The sequence below is a fragment of the Narcine bancroftii genome, chromosome 3 (assembly GCF_036971445.1).
Source record: "Narcine bancroftii isolate sNarBan1 chromosome 3, sNarBan1.hap1, whole genome shotgun sequence".
Classification (NCBI taxonomy): Eukaryota; Metazoa; Chordata; class Chondrichthyes; order Torpediniformes; family Narcinidae; genus Narcine; species Narcine bancroftii.
In genome coordinates, this window is record NC_091471.1 from 30,271,306 (window position 1) to 30,282,818 (window position 11,513).

At 39.1% G+C, this 11,513-nt stretch overlaps 1 protein-coding gene across 6 annotated transcripts in view; it reads left to right on the forward strand.

Moving 5' to 3' along the window:
• Nucleotides 1-10,347, forward strand: part of maea (macrophage erythroblast attacher, E3 ubiquitin ligase) — a 123,831-nt gene extending 113,484 nt beyond the window's left edge. For all 6 annotated transcript variants that reach the window (XM_069923710.1, XM_069923711.1, XM_069923714.1 and 3 more), the window contains 4 exons: nt 3,238-3,346; nt 5,583-5,716; nt 7,452-7,647; nt 10,014-10,347. In XM_069923710.1, the coding sequence (XP_069779811.1) occupies nt 3,238-3,346; nt 5,583-5,716; nt 7,452-7,647; nt 10,014-10,109 (535 nt within the window). In that variant the 3' untranslated portion in view covers nt 10,110-10,347. The remainder of the gene's footprint in view (nt 1-3,237; nt 3,347-5,582; nt 5,717-7,451; nt 7,648-10,013) is intronic.
• The last annotated feature ends 1,166 nt before the right edge of the window (nt 10,348-11,513 follow it).

Sequence of the window (11,513 nt, forward strand, 5' to 3'; positions counted from 1 at the left end):
TTTATGATTGTGAGATATTAGGTGTATGAGGGAAGTTCAAGAACTGGAAACAACCACCGCCCACTACACATCAATAACTCTGTAGTGGAAGACTGGAGAACACCAAGTTCCTTGGAGGTCACTTAACTAGTGACCTATTGTAGACACGCAGCATCTCCTCACTTGTCAGGAAGATGCAACAGCGACTGCATTTCCTGAAAAGACTGAAGCGGATAAGGGGACAAGGCTACTGGTCCCCATTATATGAGCCTTCTACATTAGCTTTATCGAGAGCATCCTGGCCGGCTGCATCACAGTGTGATATGGTCGCTGGAGAAAAATGGATTGGAGGTCAATCCGCAGCACCATAAAAGTGGCAGAGAGAATCACTGGAATCTCCCTGTTTCCACGCCCCCCCCCCCACCCCCCCAATTGACGTGATCTACTGGGATTGTTGTCTGAAGAGGATGTGCAGAATCATTGAGGACCCCACCTACCATGCATACAGCATCTTTTAGCTGCTCCCATTGGGGAAGAGATACAGGAGTATCAGAGCCAGCCAGCATCACCAGCTGAGGAGCCAGTGAGAATACTCATGGCCAGTGAGAATACTGAACGACCAAAGAAACTGCTCACACTAACCATCCGAGACTCTCATAGTCACAAAACAATATTTATTCCTTTATTTATTTGTGTATATATGTTTACTTGTTCTGCATATGTGTTGCTTGACTGTATGTGTGTTATGTCTGGTTGTGTGCCTGAAAAGTTGCCTTCAAGAGGGAATTAGAGAAATTTAGAAGACTCCAGAGAAAGGGCTGACCAGTTTGTCTGGTGAGTTTCACTGATGGAAAGCTAATGTGAAGAGCTGAATAGCCTCTTCCTCTGCAGTAACCATTTTATAATTTTATTATTTCAAGCTGCTGAGAAAGGCAATATTTTTGAAAAAAAAAACAAATAATTGCTTGATTATCTCGGCACTTATATTTTAAAAGTAGAGGAACGTGATGTGGGCACTTTGAGGCAGTCCCTCACGTTTATGGATACCTTATGGCTTTGTTCAGAACCCATGTAGGAGCTGTAACTTCCCATCAGGGCTGGAGATATCTGAGAGTCGCCTTGAGATTCTCCATACTATCCCAAATGCTTCTCCATTTTGAGTGGTCCTTACTGGACTTACTGGAAATGTACTTGTTCCAGGAGCCTTTTTCTTCACTCTTCAAGTTTGTCTGGCTGGTAATCGCTTTTCGAGCTCAGAATAACGTGTGTAATTGTATCTGTGTCAAGTGTGATAATGATGACCTGATCTGAATAGAAATTGAGGTTCTATGTTGAGGAATTTGTTGATAATTTTGGTTTATTTTATCTTCCAGTGAATTTGGAGATTATTTAAATGTCAGAAAATGCTATCCGTCGGTGGTTCAGATGCACCTTCACAATGCACACTCCTTAATGTTTAGTATTTTGATAACAGCTGTTTCACTTATTTCCAATAGTGTAAGGAGGCATGTTTTATGTCTGTGCATATAATATACTCTTTGTTAACAGATTTTATCTGGAGTTTCAAATTGAACTGTACATAGTTTTCTGTGTTTGACAAATTTTTTTTCCTGGCTTATTGTCTTTGATTAATGTGAGCTGATTAAACAGCAAAGGTGCAGGCTTATGTATACAGTAAAACATAAATGGAGAATAGACATTCTCTGTCAGCTGATTCTTAAAGCTAGAGTTATTGGCACATTACATCTGGTAAAGTGAGAAGAGTTCTTCCCTAAGCATTCAAGCAAGTCATCTCTCTCCTTCATACAACTACAGGAAGTGGAGGGGCAACAGCACAATTACAGAGTATAAGGTTCCAATGAAAAGATCAGTCTGTGTATAGCAGGGGCTGCATGAGAGCACTGATGTAGGGTTCATTCAGGAGCCTGATGGTGACAGGGAAGAAACCATCTTAAGCTTGTTGCATTATTTCATACTTTTAAGCCTTCTCTCTGATGGGAGGAGGAATGGGATGGGCCCTTCACTATGTTGGCTGCCTTTCCAAGGCAGCGGGAGATGTAGGCAGTCGATGCAGGGAAGCGAGATTTGTGTGATGTTCGGAGCTCCATTTTCTGCCTTCTGCAGCTTCGGATCTTGGGCAGAGTCATTCCATGCCAAGCTCTGATGTCTCCAGCTGTGCAAATTTCTGAGGGACATGGAACCCACACAAAACTTTCTTAATCTTTTAAGAATGTAGTTGTGTTGATGTGCTTTCTTGAATGTCATGTCAATGTAGTTGGTCCAGGTCAAGTTTACTCTTTCCTGAATTTAATGGTCAGTCCCAAATTTTTCTGAAACTCTCCACATTTACATTGGAGAAATTGCTTTTTAGATCCTAATTTGCTTTTGCATTTCATTATGGATCCTTGGCCATTGGATTCATCAAAAGAAAAGTTAAAATAAAAGCACAAAGATGTGATGCTTGCTGAGTCAGGAAATGCCTGTGGAGAGAAAGTGATATAATATTTCAGGTTAATGATCTTTTCTCAGAACTAGGCTTTAAGTTGCTGAGGTAAGGGTGGAGAGAACAAAGGAAAAGATGGAAACTGAGAGGGAATATGATCTGAATGATCTGATAAAAACAGATTTAATTACAGGTTATCTGTTTGGAGAGATGAATAGGAGACAAATAAGGACAGACATCAAAGGGGGGGATGCAAGAAGCACATTTTGAGATATGAAACCGTACAGTTGTTGGCAATTTGAAATAAAAGGAAATTCTAGAAATACCTGGCAGGCCAGGCAGCATCTATGGAGGGAAAATCTTCAATAACATTACAAACATGTCTTTTCATCAGATTAGCAAGTTTGATTTAAAAAACTGGAAATGCTGGCCACTGAAGTTGTTAAATTCAATGATGAGTCTTGGGGGTTGTGATTGACAGGAAATAACTTGATTTAATATTACTTTTTACACAATTTTTCTGTTTATACTTGTTGCAGTGTTTAGTCATTCAGATGTTTGTGAAATTACATGCAGCCCCATTTCAGTAAAATAGAATCAAAACCAGTTGAAACGATACCCTAACATGAGTATTTGCTTATCAACTTGGAAGGAGTTACTCATTGCTGAGCCAGTTTTTTTTCCAATCATCCTCCATCCAGCATCAGTGTTTTCTCAGTGTTAGTAACTGTTCAATAATTCAGCTTAATTGGATTTTGAACAGTAGATTCACTCTTTGACATTTTGATTTTGGGTTACCTTTTTCCCCCATTTAGGCATGCACGGAGACATTTCAGTCAGGCAGAAGGAGGACAGCTGGATGAGGTGCGCCAAGTGATGGGTATGCTGGCTTTTCCCTCGGATACTCACATTTCACCATATAAGGTCAGCATGTTGATTTAATAATTTTTCAAAAAAATCGTAAAATATGATCTTGTATTTTTCTCTCTGAAATTTATATCATGTCCATATGTTTCTATATTAAAAATCATTTTAATTAGATTTAGTTCACAGCACTGTCTGCCGATTCCCTTTTTTGTTTATTGATGCAGCTCTGCTGTCAGCAAACATATCAGGTAAAGGAAGGGAAAATCTTACTGTGGTCATATGGTCAAAGTTGTAGAGTAGTTGCATGACAATCGGAGGTTGTAACTGACCCCTTGCATTTTGAAGGAAACGTTGCACTCCCCACCTTAATTGATCTATCTTCTGTTCTATTGTATGTGCATTTGTCATGAAAGAATTTCCAACGTTAATGTTATGCCTCATTCTGGCATCAGTTGACTCAATCCCTTGCTTTCATCCCTTATGAATATCACCCTTCCACCTTCAAAGTTTACTTTTGAAAACAAAACTAATTTTCTCAAGTGCCTGCTGTTTTCTGTCATCCACTTCAAACTATCTACACTTTTTCAAGTTCATTGTCACAAGTACCAAGTTGCAATGAGCAATTCAGCTTATCAACCTGTGTGTAACACAAGTAAAACACAGTCAAAAGCAGTATTTATTTTACAAGTCTGAAGTTCATTCAGGAATCTGTCCATGGCAAAAGAGAAACTATCATTGGATCTGGTAGTGCACAATTTTTATACTCCTGAATCTTCCTGATGGAAAGAGGGTCAAGAGTGTATGACCAGAGTGGGGTGAGATTTAAATCTGTTGGCTGCCTTTCTATGGCAGCAGGAAGTGTAGATTGAATTGACTGAGGGGAGGGAATGTTGTTCTGAGCTGCGTTCACAATTCTCTGCATTTTCTTGCTGTCCAGAAACAGTGATGCATTCTGACAGGATGCTTTCAGCGGCACATCTATAGAAGTTGTTAAGAGATGCAGGTGACATGCCAGATTGCCTCAGACTTAATTAGAGTTGCTGATGTGCTTTCTTGGCCATCGACTTGGCGAAGCTAAACCAGGGCAATTTGCTGGAGATTTTTATTCCTGGAAACTTAAAGCTGATGACCAACTCCACCTCAGCACCCTTGATGCTGACAGGGAATGTGCTCTGCCACTCTTCCAGATGTTTATGTGTAGCTTCTCAGACTTGCTGCCATTGAGGGACAGGTTGTTGCCCTGGCACCAAGCCATTGGTCCCTCTATATTACTTCTGTATTCATTATGTTTGAGACCCAGCCTATGATGGCCATGTCATCCATGAATTTATTGATGGATTTGGAGCAACGCGAGGCTTGACAGTCATAGGTGTATAGGGAGTACAGAAGGGGACTGAATATGCAGTCTTGTGGGCTCTGATGTTGTTAATGAACTTGGAGGAGCTGCTGTCACCAATCCCCACTTATTGTGGCATGCAAGAGAGGAACTCATGGACCCAATTGCAGAGTGGGGTTCTGAGGACAAGATTGTGGTGTATGAGGATGAGTAAAGGCAGAGCAGTAGTAAATAAATAATAGGTATCTTTATTGCCCTGATGTTTCAGGGCTGAATGTATCTGTTCTGTGGAGCTCAGCATTCTTTTCTGTGGGGAAGTATTGAAGACATGGAAGTAGTTGTTTTAACTTTGAGTGCTCTCCAACTTCTGAAGCCTGGCATAGATTTTATTTTAATACTCGTCAAATACAGTACAACTCCAATTATCCAAAATCAGATTATCCAAAACCCTCAGTTATCCAAAATTTTTTTGGACTTGGAAGTGACATCAGTTTGGCCCCAAAAATGTTTTTGGATAATTGAGGATTTCACAAATCCTCATTTATATGAAAAATTTTGAAGCTGAAATGACATCATTTCACCTCAGGAAAAATTTTGGATAAATGAGGATATCTGAAACAAGTCAGAAATCCCCAGTTATCCAAATTTTTTTTGGAGCTGAACTGATGTCACAGGTTGAAAAAATTTTGGAAAAACCTTTGAGTCGAATTTCGAGTTTTTGGTGTTGGATTTATCTTATTTTGTTCAGGTTGTTTTTTGGTGAGAATTAAACATTATTTCAAGCTTAAAAAGCCTTCCCTTTTTTATTGTTATTTAAACACTGTTCGAGTGATTTGCTCTTGTTACTGGGCTGTTTTTTAAAAAAAAATGACCATTTCTCCGAAAATATCATTTATCCGAAGTAGGCCTGGTCCCAACCATTTTGGATAATTTACTGTATGTCTGTTATCGTTGCAGGATCTTTTGGATCCAGCCAGATGGAAGATGCTCATTCAACAATTCAGATATGATAACTACAGACTTCATCAGCTTGGAAATAGTTCTGTCTTCACTATAACACTTCAAGCAGGCCTGTCAGCTATAAAAACACCGTATCCTTTTAGAATTTTGGCTCATTTCAGGTGTCCTTATAATTGTTTAAAATGTTTAATGCTGTAGGAACCATTTGATTTCACAGATTTTATATTTGTAGAAATATGCAAATTATAAAATTATTTCCTGGTGCCAAGTTGGCGTGTGGATTCACATTTCAGAATACTGAAAATATTAGGAGGGCTTGAGAATTCAATAAACAACAGTAGAAAAATACAGTAAAATCCCCAGTATCTGGAATTCAAGCAACTGGGATCCCAAAGAACCAGCAGAAAAAAACCTTGAGGAAATAAATAATAAAAATCAAAATAAATGAAAATTTAAATAAAAGTTTAAAATTATATATGTTCTCTGGAGCAACACACAAAGCCTTGAAGATGGGAGCAAATATTCAGCCAGCGGTGCACCCTGATCATGCCCCACCCTCAGCAGCTGTTACAATAAGTTGTGTCTGAATAAAATGACGGCACCCAGTTTAAAGAGCCGGTCGGTGTCGCTCACCACTGGGGCAACTCTCCCAAAGTGTCTCCGTATCCCTACCTAGTAAAAGTCTTTGTCTTTATTATTATTAAGTATAATAATACTTACAGGCTTTACCTATAAACTTTGGGGAGGAGGAGTTAATTATGCTAACCGTTAGCAGGATGTCAGCGAATGGGGTTCAAATTTAAATTTTCTCAGTTATGGGAATTACCTGATGAAAGTGAACTTTACATAATTAAGGACCACAATACTGATATTATTTTTTCAAATAACTACATTTTGCACTGTCTTTTGTTATCTTTTTTAAACTGTTTATTCTTGATGCAGATGTAGTTGTTAGGCATTGCAACTGGAAAATTTGCCTATCCAGCATTTACAATCCCCATAGGTGCCGGATACCAGGGATATTACTGTACTATTTTGGGGGCAAGTTTCACAATTTAAGAATGTATTGAAATAATTCTTTAAATAAATGAATTGGTGGGATCAGGCAGCATCTTTGAGAATAGATCATTAACCTTTCTTCAGAGCTGGAATTTTAATTGTAATCCAATTTAGTGGAAAAAGCTGTCTGAGAGGAGTGGTCAAATATTTAAAACGATAAATGGTACAAAGCAAAATGTAAAAGAAGCAAAGGGAAACAAGGCATGTCCAGAGTAAACACCAGATTTGAACATGACAATGGCACACCCAATCCTTGTCAGGAATATTTGGTAATGTGACCCAATTGAGAGAGCTGTTCTACAGACCAACTACTGCTGAAAATGAAAAGAGTACTCAGATCAAGTGCCTCCTGTCTTCAAGGTCGAAGGAAAAGCATTTAACTGCAAAATATAACTTATCAAATATACAGCTCAGCAGATGGGTCATCCATGAGTTGATGGAGAAGTGAATAGTGATGGATGATGCTCGAGTTGGAAGTCTTGTTGTATCAGTATTAGGGTAAAATCCAGACATCATAATGTACAAGAGTTGGCGATCACAGCTTTAGTGGCGCAAGATCCCAAATGGCAGTAGTTTAACTTATCAAGCAGCAATTGCCTCTATCTTCCTTTTTAACCTCATTTCAATTCTGCATAGCTGTTCAGCAATCTGCCCTTTTGTGGCTTTGATTCATTTTTTATTTGTTTCATAATGTCCCTGTAAAGCACTTGGGGTTGTTTTGCAATGTGAAAGGAACCATAAAAATGGGAGTTGGGTGTGACATTTCAAGATTTATCACAGAATATGCCTGAGCTGCATGGTTCACAGACAATGCTATAAAGAAGATGGCACTTCTAAAAACCCAGACTGTCCTGTCTGTAGCAAATCACTGAACAAGCTTGCACAGCCTCTACCTATGGCACATTGTGCTAATTCCCGACTGGTCTGCAAGATCTCTGGTGAAGTTATGAATGAAAATAATCCACCCATGATGCTGCCTAATGGATATGTATATGGATACAATGTAAGTTTTAAAGTTATATTTTAATGCTTTATGACTGTGTTTACAGTAGGACAAGTTACCTCTTCAGGATGGAATGAAGCTTTTGTTCCAGAAGAACATGAAGTAAGGTAGAAATTGCAGAATTAGCCATGATCCCCTAATCTTCTGCAGATGCAAAGGAGGTTCTGACAGACAATTGTATGACAAATAGAACCATAGAGACAGAAACAGGACCTTTCAGCCCTTCTAGTCTTTTGTGAACCATTTTTCTGCCAAGTCCCACTGACCCTGCACCCAGTCCATAGTTTTCCATACCTCTCCCATCCATATTCTTGTCTAAATTCTTCTTCAATGTTAAAATTGTGCAGGCATTCACCACTTCAGCTGCCAGCTTATTCTACACTCCCACCACTCTCTATGTGAAAGAAGTTCCCCCTAACCTTTTCCCCTTTTAACTTTAATCCATATCTTCTGGTTAGTATTTTGCCTACCCTCAGTGGAAAAAGCCTACCTACACTTCCTCTGACTGTCCCCCTCATAATTTTAAATACCTCTATCAAATCTTCCCTCATTCTTCTATGCTCCAGGGAACAAAGTCCTAATCTGTTCAACCTTTCCCTGTAACTCACGGCCATACTGACAATATGCATCATTTGCAATCCTATCCAGTTGAAACTCTCACAGTTCTCCCCACTCTCCCTCACCTCATAAGCACAAAATGACAAATAACTCAGTTGCTAACCTTGAAGAACTTTCCCCCGATACTCTCCAGATCTTCAAAATCAAGCCAGCAATTTTTGACCTGTATTGTGTAAGCTTTACGAAATGCAGCTATCTTGATATGGTAAATGTAGCATATTTGGATTTTAGATATTTTTGGACTATTTATCTTGAGCTACACCAGAAAATTCATACTGGAGAGAGGATGTTAGTTGTCCTACATGTGGCTGACTTCTCACGCCTGCGGCAACATCAGAGAATTCTTAGTGGGGAGAAATCGTTTACTTGTTCTGGCTGTGGAATGGGATTCATAGATTCCTCAAGCCTGCATGCACACCAGTGAACCAGGGAGAGACCCTCCACCTACTTTGAACACAGGAAGGTGTTTGCCTAACTATCCTACCTCTAGCAACATGAGAGAGTTCATACCTGGGAAAGTTTAATCTATCTCCTCCAAGTGTGGGAAAAGATCAATAAACTTGTTGGATATGAAAAAAAATTCATGATCTAAAAGTATTGCAGCTATATAAAACTTTGGTTAGGCTGCACAGAATATTGTGTGCAATTCTGATGGCCCCATAACAAGAAGGATGTGGTAACTTTGGAAAAGATACAGAAGTGATTGGAAAGTATGATCTATGGGGAAGAGATTGGACAAACTTGAGTCGTTTTCTCTGTTATGTCGGAGGCTGAGGGGAGAAGGGTTTAGAAGTTTACATAAAATTATGAGAAACATAAAAATACCAAATACAAGAGGCAATGTGTTTAAGGTGAAAGGGTAAAATTTAAAAGAGGTATGTGGGGCATTTTTCTTTGATGCAGAGAGAGGTGGGGGTGCTTGGAATGGGCAGCCAGGAGTAGTGATAGACCACTTCTGCAGAAAGTGTTGGTTGCTCAAGGAACTCGGGGTCAAAGTTAATGTCCTGGAAATTGAGTTTCAAACACTTGACACTTCAGGGAGGACACTATGTTTCATAAGGCAGTCATGCTGTTTTGATTAAATGATTCAAATTCTCTCTGTGGTCAGGAACAAGGAAGTGTGACTGCGAGTGAGGCAGGTAGGGGGATCCAAGAGATACTGCGGGTGGAGTCTCAGTCCAGCAAGTCAGAGATTCTTGCTCCCTATATGGGTGACAGTGGGGGCCGCAGGAGTGATGAGCAACCGGACTGTGGCATCGTGGTTCAGAGAGCCATTGGAAAAGAAAAGAAATACAGGTATAATCGTAATAGGGCATAGAACAACTAGGTGAATAGATAGTTTTTTCTGCAATAAGGCTCGAGAATCCTGTAGGCTGTGTTACCTGTCTGGGTTCAGGACATCTCATCTGAACTGCAGAGGAATTTGGAGAGGGAGGGAAAGATCCAGTTGTTGTGGTCTATGTGGGTACCAACAATGTAGGAAAGATGACTAGGAAAGATAATTTTTTTGACAATTTATTAACTTCATGGTCACCAAAATTTATATAAGTATTTTATTCAAGGCTCATTTGGGTGCTGTGAGTTCAAATCCCTCTTTGCCAATTGGAGAATTTTAATTCTACTTTCAAATCGATAGCCAAGTTATCTTGACACTAGATCCAAAGTCTTAACCTCTGCTATTAAATTTAGTAATGTAGGTAATATATGGATACTATCCTGCTTGTATTTACTATTTTTTGTTGTTTCAGTCACTGCTTTCTATTCGTCAAGATGACAAAATTGTCTGCCCAAGAACCAAAGAAGTCTACAACTTCTCCCAAGCTGAAAAAGTATACATCATGTAGAAGTGTGGAAAAGAGCAAGGCCAGAACTTGAACCACAGGCTATCAGTTGGCTTAGCCTGTTGACTGCTGGGTACTGCTTGATTACCTGTGGCAATGCACCTTTCTTTTGGTGAATGTCTGTCTCTTGTGATCAAAAACCCAAATGGAACAAAAAATACCGTGTTGTTTGACAGGAGGGTGATGAAAGCAAGAAGAGTTTGTACGAAAAAAAGATTAAATAAAACAACTGAGGCTCTGACATGGGTTTTGTAGTGGTTTACATTATCTGAAATTTTTGAGTTTTCAAATGTATTTCAAGCGTAATTTTAAATTTAGTAACTCATTAGTGTTGTGCTTGGCGGGGGGCAGTGAGTACTTTTGATTGCCTTATTTCAGGCCTTCGGAACTTGCATAACTTGCACAACTGCAGTTAGTGCTTTCAGGCCTTAGTGTTTTAGAGTAGAATACTTCAGTTTAACCAGATCAGATGTAAAACAAGAAAACTTAACGTATTTTGAGTAATTGTGATTACGTTCCAAGATTCAAAGTTGAAAATTCCAGAAAGCTTACATTTTAGCTCTATTTATGCATGCAGACGCTGCTAGATTGTAGACATAATTATAAAGTTGGAGCAATTACAAATTAAAAAGAATCAAATAAAACCTGGTTTAGTTTGGTTTATTTGATCTGAGCTCTCATTTTTATTTGAGAATGACACTTGCATTTTCTCACTGTTTCTTTCATTCCCAAACTTGATTTGATTTTGAATATGTGGTCATATTTTGTTATATGGCTCATAAATGGCCATTCTTGATTGAACAGCCTGATGGCTTTCTCCCTCCCTTAGAACTCTAATGCTTTCATTCTGAAGCTTTGAATTTATGATCATCACCAGGGGCTTGTACTTTTTTCCTTTTCTGTTCAATTTAAGAATGCAGACAAAATGGGTTAGATTGGCTAACTCACGCTGTATTTACCCATAGAGCGAGGATCCAAGCCAACTTTTCTTTCCTTTTGGTCAATGTGCATAAGATGTGAAGAAAGCAATTTGGTCTAATTTCAGGGGAATGTCACGGATAAAACACCCTGCAGTGTGGCAGGCAGTAAGTAAATATCCTAACTAAAGCACCAAGAATGAAGTGTTATTTCCTGTAAAGGTTGTGCTGCTTGCACAGAACAACTTAGAGCATGATTCAATTGCTGGTGCCAGTCTCTGGACACTCATCTTTTGCTTGACCTATTCATTACCAACCAGCATGGAGATATTTCCCTGCCACAGGTTCTTGAATATCAACTACTTTTGGAAGACACATGATTGACAAGTAATTGCAACAAGACATGAGGGGTGACCAAGGACCGAACTTCAAGGCATCGTCGTGTTTATAAAATTGTATCTTAGTCATTATTTAAATAGATTAAGCAAAT